The sequence below is a fragment of the Syngnathus typhle genome, linkage group LG18 (genome assembly GCF_033458585.1).
Source record: "Syngnathus typhle isolate RoL2023-S1 ecotype Sweden linkage group LG18, RoL_Styp_1.0, whole genome shotgun sequence".
Classification (NCBI taxonomy): Eukaryota; Metazoa; Chordata; class Actinopteri; order Syngnathiformes; family Syngnathidae; genus Syngnathus; species Syngnathus typhle.
The window spans coordinates 7,026,988-7,042,898 of NC_083755.1; the positions used below are offsets into that span (position 1 = coordinate 7,026,988).

The following is a 15,911-nucleotide window of genomic DNA, read 5'->3' on the forward strand; positions in this document are numbered from 1 at the left end:
CTTTCCATTATTGTAGCTTTTTGAGCCACGGATATTAGTAGTGACGTGTTTGGTTTTGTCTGTATGACTGCATTAAACTGCCCCCTGGTGGCAAAGGCGTGCACAGCAGAGGGAGCAGCACAATGAATTGATTTAGCTGAATGAGACCATGCGTTCACACATATTCCTGCATTTTGCACTGTTACGCTACAGTGCAGCGGCGGGTGCTTTGCAGTTGGCTGTGACATGGTGCAACGTGGGGCACAAGAGTGAGAGAATTTGAGGCAGCGTGCGCGTGTTGACGTGGGGGTGGCTGCTGAGAAATCCCCTCTCCTCCAGGCGGCTCAGAGAGGGGATGGGGAGCGAGTGCGTGCGTCAGAAATTGCCTCCTCTTCCTCCATCCTTCCTCCTCTGCAGCCCAGTCAGCACTACAGACCCCCGCCCCCCCCTTGTGTCACGGCAAAGCCCCATCACACGTCACAATTTCACCAGCAGCCTTTTGGTCACAATTTTAGGTTATTATACTAATCAGGTAAGGACAGAGAAGCCAACATTTGGAGCATGACTGTCCTTGTCAGAGCCTCTGTAAAGGGGAAATGTGACAAATTCTCACAAGGGCATGATGAGGTCACAGTGGTACTCTAAAAGCAACCCCCCCGCCTCCTCTCACATGACACATAACTGCTTCTTAAAGTCCTTGTTTATTTTTAAAAGGGGGGGCTAGTGGAGAGAAGAAGCCCATCTAGGGTTAAACTATAAGCATCTTATTGCAGGGGATGCTGGAAAGCATGTTCTTCATGAGATGCGCCTGACCAACACCCAAAGCAGCAGCTAAATATAGAAACGCATGCGTGATTAGCAGAAGCCTCAATGAAGAGTGGAGCCTTGGCAAGCCAGAGTCAATGGCACTTATCGTAAAGTGGGAATTACGACGCCGCTTTACCATCCCGGATATGACATCTCACAGGATGCATTACGCAGCCACACCCACTGCAAATGAATTGGCTCTTAATAACGAGTTTTAAATCAGTGTCTACTATAACAATGGGCAATGTTTCAATTGTGGTTATATTGATTTGTCAAAAAAAACAAAAAAAAAACAGGAAGACCGAAGTCCAAAATGGATACCTCAACCTCGGAACTGTGATGCAGGTGTTAATACTTTAATATTTCTTATATAAATTCTTTTAATCAGTTAATTTCAATATTGTAGCTCACAGACTCCCTCTAGTGGTGTGCAAAAGTATTGCTGATATATTTTTTTAATCTGTGCATGTTACAGTGGCTCAAATAATTGTATTAAATGTTGACTTCCTACTTTGTGTTAATGTCAAACCCAACACGTTACAGAAATTTTATTTAAATGAATGAAAAAAAGGGATTACCGACAGACTGCAAACTGTGTACATAATTTCCAGTTATCCGGTTCAGTCAGTAACTTCCCCTATATAAACAACAAAAATAGAGGTGAGTAAATTCTCTCCCTGCCCATGCACATATCTATTTCCATGGACTTAAAGTGCTATATTAACAATTTAAAAGCATCATTAAGTTCATTAAAATGGTTGCGCATAAAACAAGACTATCCCACTGAAATAAAATTGCAGTACTAACTCAGAGAATGAGTTACGAGCGAGCCACACAAGCAGATACGGATTAAAGGTTTAAATTCCAGGTCAGCTGACCTTAAAAGGCATCTGGCATACTTCAGGGAGTGAAGGAAAGAAAGAAGACCTCAAGACACTCGATTAAGTGCTGTATTATGACATGGAATTCACCTGTGACATTTTAATCGACATTTTATCCACACATATCAAAAATCAAAAAGGTTGCAGAAGTGAGACGATTTCACCAACAGGACGGAAAACCCAAACGGTAAGCGGAGGATAGTTAGCATTGCTTTCAAAACAAATAGACATTCATTAAACAAAAACAAAAAAATGGCTTGCTTAGCTGTCAGTCTCTCGGCAGCTTTGGCATAATAAACAGTGCAAAACGGCAAGTCTCATCACAAGCACATTGCTCATACTAATCCACATTACTATGACATTTGAGTCTCGTTTACCCCACATTTACAAAATACTTCATGGTTGCACATTATTTGAGAGAAAACACGACTAACACGGCCATTTTGTTTCGGGATCTGCCACAATCTTGGAAACATCACGACGCCAAACGGACATTTAGATTCACTAATTTAATTGCTTCCGCTCAAGATGCATACAAATGTAGCACGGAAAAAAAAAAAAAATCTCACATTTTGGACAAATACAATCATGGATTGATATTATGAAGGACGGCTGAAGTTGAATTTGGAAAATCTCTGGACGTACGCTTTTATGCCTTTCTCTAATCCCCCCCAGTCTCTGTTGTGGCTTTTATTTGTGAGCAGAGTAGAAGAAGTGCTTACTGTTACGGAAAAGTAGGCGTGGCATTATGTTGCCATGGTGTCCTGGAAGCCCCACGCTTCCAGCAGGCCCACCTGGAAGCTCTCGGCGCACAGCGGCGGGTTGTCGAACGTCGTGCAGCGGCCGGTACGCCCGTGGTTGAGTTCCGAGTCGATGTAGAGAGCGTTGCCTTCGCCGCCACCTGATCGGAGAACATATATCTGACTTTAAATGAATCCGGCGAAACATCTTTTTTATTTTGGACCGTGCCGTCTGCCACTCACCAACAATGATGGAGTCAAAGTTCCCAGCCATGAACATGGACGTGTTCCTTGAGTTGAGGTTGAAGTGGCGGGCGGACAGGAAAGGCGAAAGCTCGCCGAGCGCCTTCTCTGGCTGCTGCAAACTATCGCCGTCAGAGTTTTGGCTCTCGGAGGGCTCCGTGTCGTCGTGAACTTGATTCTTAACGGCGGAGGCTAACTCCGGGTGACGGATCACCACCCACTCGTAGCGCTCCATCTCTGGCTTGAGCTGGCGACAAACAATTTGGATTCAGTCAGGAATTGTCAGTGAGGATGTGTGTTGAAGAAAATTCATCCTGAGCTCAAATGAAGAATAATCAAAGCTAATTCACAAAATAAATACACCAGCACCAGCTAGAGGAGCATGAGCTTCACACGTTGACTCATGCTGGTGTCATGTGATGCCAGGATGAATAAAAAGCAGATCAGGTTACAGCTGCTCCGGATCTAGCCACGCTTGAACATGTGTGCGCTTGATGGTGTGCACAGCGCTGACACCCCAAACAATGGTGAGTAAATAATTCACACAAAGGCTAAATATGAGACATAATAGCCTTTCTATTTTTAAAGCAATAAACTCCCGAATTGCAACAGACAATTGAGTGTTATATATATATTTTTTTTTATGTCCAAAAATTGGCTCCTGAAATTGAGATTTTTCTTTTGGAGCAGCCAATGACGCCTCATGCGTCAAAAACGAATACGCAGCACCCTCTGCTGGCCATAATGCGAAACTGCACAGCCTGCACGCGATTAGCCTCAGACCTTCTAAAAAATATAACCAACTACAATTTAGACATACCACACAAATAAAATGGTGATTTGTGGCCGCAAAATACTTTTCTTTTTTTTGGAAAGTGAAGAAAACCAGTTTGTGAAAAGAAGGAAATTCAACTAACCCTAAAGACGAAGCACTCCCCTGTGCCAAAGAAGCTCAGCTTGTTGCCTCCCCTCTTGCGTTCTTCCCAGTCGGTAGACAAGAAGGCTCCGCACACCTGAGCCCAAAGACACGACATCATGATTCACTTCATCATGTTTAACATTTGTTCGGAAACTGCCTTACATCGCCGTCTGTGGTTCGGATAAGGAGCAGCGTGGGTTCGTAGCCTTCGCAATGCTCGTAAAATCTGCGAAAAGAAGTGACGGGTTAAACTCTGCTTAACCGTACAAAAAAAAAAACTTAGCGTACCTCTTAAGGCTGCAGCCGTGGGTGGAGGTGGTGAAAAGGAGCTGCGGTTGGCACAAGGCGAAGCGCTCGGGGATCCACGACCAGATGTCACGCATCTCCTTAGCGCTGACGATCTCCGAGGAGAAGGTGTCCGGGTTAAGCGCCAGCTGCACGTTCCTCCTGGCGATGCCGAGGGAAGCAAAACAAAGGAAGCGACGCTTGGTCATCTACTTGCGGTCCTCGTGAGGGCTTTATAAGTTAGCAACATATTACGAAAGGAAATGAATGCATGGAGATGGGAGACGACAGGTGAGAACCCACCTCAATCTGAACCAGAAGTGGCGGTGAGATGGGAAATGTATAGAACAAGGCAAAGAACAATTAAGGAGGAAACAAGGACAGAATGCAAAACAAATAAACAGCTTGAAGCAAGCACACTTGACCCCTTCGTTTTACCTCTTCTGCTTGACAGTGATGCCTTTTTGCTGCAGGGACTTCTCATTGGTGAGCTGCAGCAAGGTGATCTCCTTGCGGCTCAGCAGCCGGATGGAGAAGGCCTTCTCCAGCAGCTTATCGGGCGTAACCACCGAAGCGATTCCTTGGACAAAGGCCTGAATGTCCGACCTGACTTTGCCGGAATCCTGCTGGTCTGCCGGCCCCGCGGCGGCTCCCGCTTTGTGTTTCCGGTAGAACTTGAGTACCGCTATGGCCACGCGGTAGAGAATCTTGTAGCCCTCCACCAGGTAGACGTCCAGGATGCGAACTATGTGGCTGAAGGGCAAGTCGCCCAGCACCCATCGCTGCCAGTCCGAGTAAACCTCCATAACATCCCGGGCCGTGGCTACGATCAGTTTATGCGCCGGCGCGCAGTACTTGTTGGCCAGGTCCCCGAAAGTCATGCAGCCCGACTCGTAGGCCAGGAAGGTCTGGTCCAGGAGCCGCTTACCCGGCTCGTTGCAAGCCAGTATGCGGCTCACGTGCTCGAAACACTGAGCCTCGTCGGCGCTAAAGTGCAGAAGCAAAGAAGTGACGGCCGGCAGGGAGGGGCAGTGGGAAATGTCAGGAAACTGACCGGCCAGACAGTTGATGATGCGGTGGGCGGAGCCGACGGCGTCTGCTTTCAGGCAGTAACGCGGCACGGGGTTCTCGTCCACAAAGTCCGGCAGGGGGATATTGGCGGACGGCTTCTTGGCGCCCGCGCTTCCCACGAGGTCTCGATAGACTTCCGCGTCCGGTGTCACCGTGCGGCAGGGGATGCTTTTGATCAGCTGCTGGTACACCTGCGCCCGAAGTTTGTGATTCTTGGCCCAGTAACCCTGGCGAGCCATCTGCTTAAACTCTCTCAGGTCCTTGCAGTCCACCTTGGTGGGCCCGCTGCTTTTCTCCAGATCCCCCATTTGGGTGAAGTCCACAAAGGTGCCATAGTCCTCTTCGGCCATGTTGGGAAACCGAGTGGGGTTCACGGAGGCTATGACTAAACGCCTCCTCCGCACAGCTGATCACCGGCCTATTCTAGTGAGAGCCCCATGACTGTCGCTGCAAAGAAAATGGGGTGGGGAAAAGAGAATTTGAGAGCCAGCCTAATCCAATCGGGTTGCACAAAAATATCTGGGAAAATTAGATCAAGTGAATCTGTGCTGTAACTGGAATGCAGCTAAATTTGTATTCGTTTTTATTTTTTGGCCCAGAAATAAACACAAGGCCACACCAGATGTTAAAAACATTGACAAGCAGCATAAATAAATCTTGCAGTCTCCTGCAAATTAATGGAAAAAATGGTCGACCACCTGGTTGCACCAACATGAAGCTGCAAAAATGCAATTAAAACATTTTAGGCAATAAAATCCAAACGCGATCCTCATATAATTAGGTAAGGTGCAATAAAATCGAAACTGTCTCATTCATTCTAGTCAAGTTAGCCTTGTTAGCATGAGCTAGCAGCAAGCTGCTCCTGTCAAGCTGACACAAACTACCAAAATTTGAAACGCATAGCAACTTACGCCTTATGCATACACGCAAACACAAAAACCGTGCAAATATCCGCCCTGACACAAATTACTTTGTATAAATGTATCAGCTAACAGTTTAGCATCGGCTAGCAGAAATGTCACCTACAGCCACACGAATTTACAGGGCGCTTGACTTTTCCCGATGAAGAAACCGACTCGAGTGCATCTAAGCCCCGGTGTCAGGAAGCAGCAGATATGCGTCTTCGGGAGTTAGAGCGTGTTTCGGTGCAGAAAAATGCCGACATTACTCCTACCTGGATGCAGATGTCTTGAGACGTCAAGCGGAATTCATGAAGTCGCCTCGCGCATGCGCATTTGCTCCTAAAAGCTACTTTGCTCCAGGGTCCATTTGCAGTTGCGCGAGAAGCTCAAGAGCTCAAATGGACTATTTATTTTTAGATATATTTACTCAATGTTAAGACTAAAGCTCTTCCACACACCTTCCAAGACCAGATGCAGTATTTCTTATCTAAGCTACTTGTTTACCTCCAGGCTGTCTAAGTGGATGACAGTTGGACAGGAAGCGTCCTAATAAGGCAACAAAAGCTTCCTTTGTGCTCAGGTCAAAGTTACCACCAAGACTAACCAGCCACCACATGACACTTATTACTGATGATTCAATTGTGGAGAACCTCCGTGCAACTTGCAACAACTTGTGTCGCTCCATGACGTCATTCATTTTATAATACTGTACTGCAAGTCAGTGGATTGAAACATAATACATAATCCTCGTCAAACGCTAAGTTTATGATTTTTAGATATTTGCGGTGAAATATCACGATTGTGCATGCGTGACGGCGAGCGAGACAGATGGGTTCAGAGCCAGTAAGCCTTCAGGGCCTAGCTTATGGAGATTTATGCTTGTCAAATCTTTCCGCTCTCACTCATGGCATGATATCAACTAGGAGTGAACAAATACAAAACAAAAACTGCGGATGATTTAAAAGCATTGACATTTGAGTAGATTTTTTGATTTCCAGCAGTTGGTGCTTTCAGCCAATCAGAGTTCAGGATACTTACTACTGCTTAATTCTAAAAAAGGGAAGGTGTGACATATGGGCCTAGAAGTAATGGCCTTCTGTGTATTTGACCACTTTCTATTTGTGGCACCGCCCTGCAGGAAAGTTTGGGATAAATAAATAAACAGCAAACATACTTTTTGTGATTGGTGCTTGGAGCATCTTATTATCAATTTCACAGCCCAGACTTGTGTTTAGCAGTCCTGAAAGAAAACTCCGTCCCCCTATAGCGTGGGTTCCATTGTGTCCGTGAAAAGCCCCAGTGCTACAGTGGGTATTGTTTCCCTTAAAAAGGGGAGTCAGGTTACCACGGCAACCACAGGATGCCCACCCGTGGGTCGCGAGACAGAGAAAGGGCGCTGCCAGAGAAGGATGCAAAGAGAGCGTCGGCAGACAAAAAAAGGACTTTCCAGACTTCATTTATTTTGCTTGTTTTTTTTAAGTCTGTATGTTTTGCAAACAGGCCTGATGGGAGCCTGGCAGAGGGTAAGCCGATCTCAGGAGGTTTGGCGTGTGTGCATGTGGCCGGTCTATTATAACAAGTGTTGACATCTAGATCATGCTATTCACAATTTGCTGACGGCTTTTTTTTTTATGTGCCTATTGAAATTTCTGCCAAGCACACGAGGCCATATTATTGGCCAGCCATGCATTTGCATAACATGAATATATAATTCATTGAAAATTTGATATTGTCTAACTCAATGATGTTGTACAGTTCGATTCATCCTGTGTCTGGCAGTGAGGCCCGACACCGACAGCTGCGACTGCATAAAAAGGAGGTCATGCGTGTTGCACTGCGGCCACGCAGGTAAGACTGAGCATCATCAGATTAATACTCACAGTTTCCAAATGCAACAGATTTAGCTCAAATAGCTGAATGACTTTATTTGCACATTACGTTGTAGACAATTTAGTTGATACATGTAATTTAATATAATAATAATATAATTCTTTAATAAAAATAAAATAATCATAATTATTTCATTTACCCTTTAGTCACTTAAAAGTGTACTTTGGGTGAAATCTGGGCGTTTTTAAAACAAAGAGAATTAATTAATTGCTGTATTTTGGTAAAACACCGCTCTCTTGTGGACACAAAGTATATTGCAGCTTGAATGAATGATTCCCAAACATTGTTTTTTTTTGTATATATAGTACTACATTTTGTAAGACTATTTATTCCAATAAAATAAATTTAAAAAAGGCTGTTTTTTTGTATTTAAATATAATTGTATTTCCATACAAATCAATTGGTAAAATGATTTTATTGAGCTAGGCATACATATTCAAGATTCAGGATTGAAACGCTCATCTCCCCTTGTCTATTGCGTTCTCCAGTGGTTGCCTGGTGCTCTGCCTTGGAGTGTCTGCCTTCACTTTGCTGCTGCAGACATTCTGGGTGCCTCTTGAAATGTCCACAAATGACCCTGCTGGGAGGTCTCCTGCTGACGACCAGGGTCAGCGAGGTCCTCGTTTTCGTAGGCTGGCTCTTCGCTTGGAAGCTCTTGGTACTCAGGTGCAGCGGCTGAGCAGAGAGCGAGATGCTACCATGACCTCAGAGGCTCTCCAGATGCTTCTACAGAGGTAATAATAATAATAATAATAAAATAATAAAACCAATTTATTATTATTATTAGCTTTCGACAGAATCAGCAAGGCTTGGCCCGTTTGGTGGAGACGGAGCTAAAGAGGGTTTCCCAGAAACTGGACCAATTCAATCATCATCGCTTGTCTCATGCAGCCGCGACACGTGAGAACCACGCATAACACTTTTTTCAATTCTAATGGATTAAAAAAAATTGTTATCTTCCTAGAAGGGCCCAAAGAGGAATGTGCGGTGCCTGTAGATCCTGCTTATCCACTATGTGCGGAGAAAGTCGAGGTGACAAAGTGTTTTTTTCTCCAAAAAATGTGTATTTATCATTTTGATGGAATTCTCATTTATCTTCAAGTTCCTGCAGGCCAAATGGCAGTCAGACCCCTGCTACGCCTTTTATGGCGTGGATGGTACCGCCTGCTCCATACTGACTTACCTCAGTCAAATAGAAAACTTCTGCCCGCCTCAATCTGGACGGAACCACTCTTCACCTCCTTGGCATCAGAGAGCTCACAAAGACACAAAGAAGGTATCGGAATTTTAGTGAGGACTCCACTTGCTTGACATCTACACCATTTTGCTGCTTTTCACGCAGGCGATGATAAGGACGACTATGAGTTCACTCTATGAAGTCATCAATAACAGCAGCGGCCCGGCACTTGGATTCATGCGCTCCAGAGTGGAAATGATGTCGGAATGCTGGAGACAGGCTGCCCTCAAGATGATGCAGCAGAACAAGACACATGCATCCCTCATGAGGGTTTGAACATGCTTGTTGTCACTGGTAGAGACTGGGGGGGGGCGGAGCCCCAACGGGTTTCAACTTTTCGTGTTTCTATCGACCTGTAGGTGCTGCTTTACCCCGGCGCTCTCGCTGGGCCTGCAGGGCAACATTTCCAAGCCACGGTGGACACAGGGGGTCCTCTTGGAGAGCTGGTCCAGTGGGCAGACCTTAGCGCCTGTTTGACTATCCTGGGTCACAATGTGATCCTCACCACCTCGCAACATCACCTCCACAGGTCGGCAACCAAAACCTGGCAAGTAGAATTAGAACATTTGAAACAACTGAGCATGTTTGGGGATGGTCCAGACTGATCGGTGCGGCTCCGGGCCGAGGCAGCTGTCCCATCCAGAGGCCCCTGACCTTTGACCTAATCTATACCGACTATCACGGTCTTGCTCACCTACAAGGCGCCATGGGACTGGCTTTCCAGCATTACCAGTAAGTTTGTCCATTATTTGTAGGAGAGAAATTATTCTGAACATATGCTTCTAAAATTGTACTTCAGATGTCGCTTCAGGATCCTGGACTCGTTTGGCACCGAACCAGCCTTCAACTTGGCCAGTTACGCACGTGCCCATGGCTTTCAAACACTCTGGGGTAGCTGGGGCCTTCAACCTCTGCAGTACATGACTATGTTCCGTAAGTGTGTATTGCATAATTCCCTCAGATACGTTCAAGTATTCTCATGGTGAGAAATAATTGTTGAGGTGAAATCCACTGGTGGTCCAGACAGAACTTTCAACGGAACACCTCGCCTTGTCACCTTTCCTGGCCCGTTGGCAGATGGAGACAAGCTGGATGTGCCGAGATGAGTCGCTTTTCATCCCTCGGCCCCGAACGTGTTTATTTGCCCTGCCGAAAGAGGAGAGAGTGATAGATAGGTTTAAAGGCCACTTTGGACAGATGGTTTATAAAAAAAATAAATAAAAAAAAATAAAAAAAAAGGAGGTTTAACTTTCTCTGTCTCACAGCCTGCGGGGCAAAAATACACATAGGGAATATATTATATTACATTATATTATATTTTAGAATGGTTTAAGCGTGTGCTTCAGACTTTGACCACAAGAGGGCGACAGAGCAATGCAAAACATCAATTCACCGTCAATTTCGCAGTGTCAAAATTTCTGGGTTTGAATCTGTTCTGTTTCCTCCATTCAAATCAATGTGTTTGATCACGCACTGGACATTCCATTAGGTCCATCTGCACAAATCAGATTTCTTTCCTTTTTGTTTGTAGCTCATACACCTGATAACTCCTTCCTGGGCTTTGTAAGCGAGGACGCGGAGAGAGGCCCGGAGTCGGACCTCAGCAGGAAAGAGAAGATTGCCGTCATCTACGGCAAACAAGAGTACATGTGGCAGGTAATGTCAACAGCAATGTACATTTTTTTTTAAATTTTGCATGGAAAATCATGCTGTCTTGCTTTTTTGGTGAATATTTCAGGGGCTTTCAGAGTATGTAAAGGTAATCAGTGAAGAACTGGAGACTCACGCTACAGTTTACCAACCTTCTGGACACGTCTCCCCTTTGCCAAGCTATGTAAGAAATCACGGCCTGCTCTCTCAAAAGCAGTTCTTGAGTCTTCTCCGCAGAGCCAAGGTCAGCCATTTTTCACATTGCTTGCAGATTGAAGTCAACAGTTAGTGGAGAACATACTCACCCCCCCCCCCCTGACAGGTTTTTGTAGGTCTCGGTTTCCCCTACGAGGGTCCGGCGCCCATCGAGGCCATCGCTTTGGGCTGCGTCTTCCTGCAGCCGCGACTCGACCCGCCTCACTCCTCGGACAATAACGACTTCTACAAAGGCAAACCCACAAGTAGAAAGGTATGCGTTGGAATAAAATACAATCAATTAATTTGAATAAAAATAAGCAACTTTGAATCGCAGATCTCCTCCCAGCACCCGTACGCTGAAGAATTCATTGGTAGACCTCACGTGTGGACTGTGGATGTGACCAATGAGACGAGAGTACGGGAAGCGGTCCGAGAAATTCTACGCGCAGATGTAGGGCAAAATACTTTTCCATTACGTGACATGAAATTACATTGCGTTGAATTTGCAGGTGAAGCCTCTCGCTCCTCGAGAGTTCTCCTGTGAGGGAATGCTGGAACGGGTTCATCATTATATCACACAGCAGGTTACGTCTTATTCACCAAGCGGAAATGTTGACATATCATTAATCAGCCCCAATGTGATTTTCCAGAATTTCTGTACTCCATCAATCGTCACGTGGCCGCCGGAAAGCGCGCTAAGGGTGCACATGGGTCCCCTCGGGCAGTCATGCGTCAGCGTGTGCGCCCGCGCCTCGCTGGTGTGCGAACCTTCTCACTTTCACCGCCTCAACAACCCCGAAGTCTTTGCAAGGTTCAATTTGTTATGATTTTCTTGACCGACGGATTGGATTCGATCTTTCGCTTAATGCAATTTTACAGGCTTGCGATCGATTGTTCCAGCCTGGCCCGGGACGTCGATCACATCTTGCCCGCTTACACCCCGTGGGGTCGGCACTGTCGCCTGCAGCAAGAGCCGCTGTTGTTCAGCTGTGCCGGTTCGGACTCTTCTCACCGCCGCTTGTGTCCGTGCAGAACTTACCAACCTGGACAGGTTGCACTCAGTCCTTAATCTTTAGGGAAGTGTTTCAAATCCTTTACACATATTTAATTTTTTATTTTTTTTTGCTATCACTGCAGAACGTTTGCTTAGTTGTGAAACTCGTCTTTGGTTTTGTCTTTATTTCTGTGTTATACTGCCCCTGGTGGCCTTAGTGTGCAAACCAAAATAGTCTGCCTAAATCCATTAATTTGATGTAATATATATGAGTAATGAATTGATTGCTTATTTGTTAAAAATAAAATACACCAGAAGAGGATTCGCCATCTCTTAATTACAGTGAAAGCTGAACTCCACTTTTTTGGCGTTCTGGATCACGCACAATTGCAAATGAATCATACGGGTCACATTTGCATGGTTCTTTGATTCCTGGTGGGCTGTAAATGATGGGCCGGGGCCTCTTAGGAGATAGTTTGACAGCCTAAGTGATGAGGCTCATTATGGAAGTGAATCACGGATAACCTCTGGATGCCTTTGGGTGGTCACTGCCATATGAGCGTGATTATATTGTCATATGAAACGCCACTTCCCAACTGTCCTGGCTTTGTTTAACTTGCAGGCCCCGCCCCCACCACACTGTTTGTCTTTCCGACACATATTCTGTCAGTCAAGGCCGTTGGTAGATTTTAAAATTGAAATGTGGCTCTGGAGCACAAATGTGAAGATGGCTTATGAAAGAAATGATAAGGTCCAAAATCCAGGTCATAATAAACCCGTGTGATTAATTCTGGCCCGATACGTTGCAGCTGTGTTGGCCAAAGCGGCGTCAACAAATTTCGCTCTTTCAAACTGGAACCGACGGGAGACTTTTCCTGGAATTGACCTTTATTGGCCAAAGGGGGAATATATTGTCACGGCAGGATGGAGCAAAACGATGATGTCATCACTGGTCTCCAAAATGTAAACAACGGTGCTGATTACTTGTGGTCACTTTGTGAATTCGGCTTAATTGTGCAACCAAATGAGGAAATCAAGGACATTGGGATTTTTTCATTTTTTTTAACTTGTGAAACTTTATATTAGCCATCTCTGAACAACCCTGGGCCATGTTATCCAAGTGCCAGTTTCGTGCCACCTCGTCCATGTTGAAATAACCATTAGACGGTGTGAAAATAAGAGATGATTGATGGAGCGAGCCGAAAAGGAAACACCAAGTGAGGTCACGTGCTGACAGACAGCGAGGAATGTTGACACTCCAGGTTGGCTATTGGAAATTTTACATACGGGACGGGAAGTTTTGATGGAATGGATTTTGCTTTACCTTTCACAAAGTCACACTTCGCAGCCAAGAAAAATGAAGGCTCTTCGACAGGATTGCAGGAAATCTCTTGGACTGAAAAAAAAAAAATGCATTAGTTAATTCCTGTTTAATTACTTGACTCTTATTCAGAATAAAATCCCAATTTTTGTCTATATGGACTCATGGCAATGCTACAAAAAGGACAACCAGAACATGCAAAAAAAAGAAATGCTGATTCGGCCCAATCAGTGTGTTATTTCTGAAAAGGAGATAGCGAGGGAAAAGAGTATTTTAATCCCGTTCATGCTCTCGTTAAAAAAGCTCTTATCGGCGTGCCAAGATTGTAATGAACAACTAAAAAGCTCCTCGATGGAAGCCAATAAAATCTCCGATCCTTACTGCTTTCTCAAGATGGAGGCCATCATGAGGGAAAAGTGCAACTTGCCTCCCACGAAATCTTTTCGTCATCTTTCATCCCACACCTCCAAAGTGCCTTCATTTTCTGGAGCCTCATAAATCCATTCTTATTGTCCCATAAATGGCTCCTTTTGGGGTGGGATTTTTAGTGAGGATGGAGTGGCAATGGGCTGTGCGGCGGGGTGCCGCGGGGGGGCAGCGGCCCCCACCTTTTGATGTCCTCTCGCTGCAGGCACGCCTGCACATATGCGGCACGGTGCTTACGCCACACACGGCTAGCGCGTTAAAAGCTAGCAAACGGCGTTTCTGCTTTCACTCAAGAGTCACAAGATGGCGAGCAGGGTGGTTGGCATTAAAGCGCCGCCGCCGCCGCCGCCGCTGCTTCCTGTGATGTCATAAAAGCCGCCCATGCAGGGGGTCCTTTAAAAGTCTTGTTCCCCCTCCCTCACGCCTGATCCTGACCTTTTAAAAAGGCAGGAATGAGGCCTTTTTTGTGGTATTAAATTGGAATAACAAGACCTGATGTTTTCATCTGGGTGGTCATGTGTTCTTTTTTTCTTCATGTGGATTTTATTAACACGTCATGTCACTTTGGAGTTGGATGACAACTTGAAGGAAAAGTTAGTCCAAGGTGGAGATTTTTTTTTTTAGGGTAAGATTGACTTCAATCTTTTGCTCTCGCTGGGCCAATTATTATCGGAGAAGATGTGGGAGATGATAGCGACGCAGGCAGCTGGAGGCCGGTTACCACGGCGATGACAGCCTGCAGCCCAGGTGCACAGGTCCAGGAATGTTTGTGATGCTGCTATCTCTGCAGACAGATGAGGGAGCTACCACAGGTGCGTCGAGGGCGGAAGGGGAGATCTACCACGATAAGGAGGCGGTTGCCACGGCAAAACATCACGGCGGCCATCTTGATTCTTTTTTTTTTTTTTCTCCCAGGACTCCGCCCACGTTTTCTTTTCTTGCACCTGCGAGTTCGCTACAAATGCCGCCTTCTTTTCTTCCATTCTCACCTGGGAACATTCCAAGCTAAAGCTCTTCCATCTTTGAGGCGGCATCACTCACCACTCGGTGATAAGCGACACAAAGGGGGCCTTGCTGAAGCCGCGAGACCCGTAAGCGCTGCTGGGTGGAGCGAGAAGTGGAGAGTTCCTCCTCCCCCCTCCCTCCCTCTCTTCGTCCCCATTCCCAGGAGTCCTCCATCATTCCCGCTCGGCCGGATGATGACAACCCTGTCAGTGCGGATTAAGGGGGGAAAAGTGGCGGGCATCACCTGGGGGCAACGATACAAGCTCCGCTATGACCATCTTGCCTCACTTGAAGCCAATTTGGGGATTTGGAATCAAATGAGAAGATTGAATGAGCTTCCAACTTCTTGATGATCGTCTGTCATCAAGTCACAATGAGCAAACGTCTGTTTTATTACGTCGAGTGCGCCAAAGCACTTCTTTGACATGACCCCACCAGACAAAAGTGCTACAATGTGTTAAACCAAACAACCAAAAACTAGTTGAATAGAAGAAAAATATTCCAAAATTCAGAATCTGTCAAGTCTTTTTTTTATTCTTTTTTTCCAGCAGCCATCCCATCCATCATATGGAAAGCATCAAGGCTCATTCCTTCTCTGATTCTAATTTACACTGACGATTCCCGAGCTTTTCAACGACTTGGGCAAATCTGGAAAATTCCTCTTCATCCGCTAAGAATCTGGAACGTGTCATCTCGACTTTTATAACATCCCGCTTTAACGACTCGCCGTATCGCCGTCTCTCTCGATAGAAGCTCTCCCGAGTTAATCGGCGCCGATGGAAGCCTCCGAATGTCGCGCCGCCTCTTTGCTAACACGTGCTTTTCAAATTTGAGCGGCTCACGATGACATCACCGATGAGGCTCCGATGTTTGGGTCGAGGTCTGGTTGTGATTCGCAGGTCAAGGCTAAAAGCAAAAGAGCGAGGGGCCTTTTTTCCTTTCAACTTTTTTTCTTTTTCCCAGTCACTTTATATTGCTATTCGATTCATGCAGCAAACAATTTGACTTGGATTTGAGAAGATTCAGATGGAGCACTGATGAATTGTGGGAGCGAGGCAAATAAGCCTTGTGGGTAGATGAGCGGAATTGCGAGGCTGGCACGGAAATGTGTCTTGCTCTTTGGTGGGAGAAAAGGGACCTGGAATTGATTTCATGGAGGAGCGGGACACAGAAGGAAGACAAAGTGGGTGTGTTTGTTTGTGCGAGGACGAGACAGCGTCCGGTGCGGATTTAGTACGATGACGGGGGCCGGGGTCACACACAATGGATGAAAACATAGCACCAGCCAAATGGCACAAAGACCAAAATTTTCAATATCAACCTTTAAACCAAATATTACATTTCAATATATATTAAGATTCAA

At 45.8% G+C, this 15,911-nt stretch overlaps 2 protein-coding genes across 3 annotated transcripts; one reads left to right on the top strand and one right to left on the bottom strand.

Annotated features, from left to right (window-relative positions):
• Window positions 1-1,722: 1,722 nt before the first annotated feature.
• tbc1d24 (TBC1 domain family, member 24) lies at window positions 1,723-6,300 on the bottom strand. 2 transcript variants are annotated; one of them, XM_061264899.1, is made up of 7 exons: window positions 6,100-6,300; window positions 4,293-5,372; window positions 3,858-4,016; window positions 3,732-3,795; window positions 3,568-3,663; window positions 2,651-2,897; window positions 1,723-2,568 (listed from the first exon to the last, which is right to left on the bottom strand). In XM_061264899.1, exons 2-7 carry the CDS (start codon window positions 5,273-5,275, stop codon window positions 2,414-2,416), a joined length of 1,704 nt encoding a protein of 567 aa, XP_061120883.1. In that variant the 5' UTR covers window positions 5,276-5,372; window positions 6,100-6,300; the 3' UTR covers window positions 1,723-2,413. The 2 variants fall into 2 exon arrangements, with proteins under 2 accessions (XP_061120883.1, XP_061120884.1); XM_061264900.1 differs by lacking the exon at window positions 6,100-6,300 and adding an exon at window positions 5,952-6,092.
• An 887-nt stretch (window positions 6,301-7,187) lies between these two features.
• Window positions 7,188-11,982, top strand: LOC133143165 (alpha-1,6-mannosylglycoprotein 6-beta-N-acetylglucosaminyltransferase B-like). The gene is given in 17 exon segments (XM_061264957.1): window positions 7,188-7,249; window positions 7,328-7,350; window positions 7,583-7,646; window positions 8,206-8,451; window positions 8,505-8,636; window positions 8,680-8,749; window positions 8,820-8,993; window positions 9,060-9,224; window positions 9,314-9,483; window positions 9,555-9,686; window positions 9,754-9,887; window positions 10,486-10,610; window positions 10,693-10,848; window positions 10,927-11,073; window positions 11,137-11,253; window positions 11,312-11,613; window positions 11,682-11,982. Coding segments are annotated over 17 exon segments (2,409 nt in total). The 3' UTR covers window positions 11,872-11,982.
• The last annotated feature ends 3,929 nt before the right edge of the window (window positions 11,983-15,911 follow it).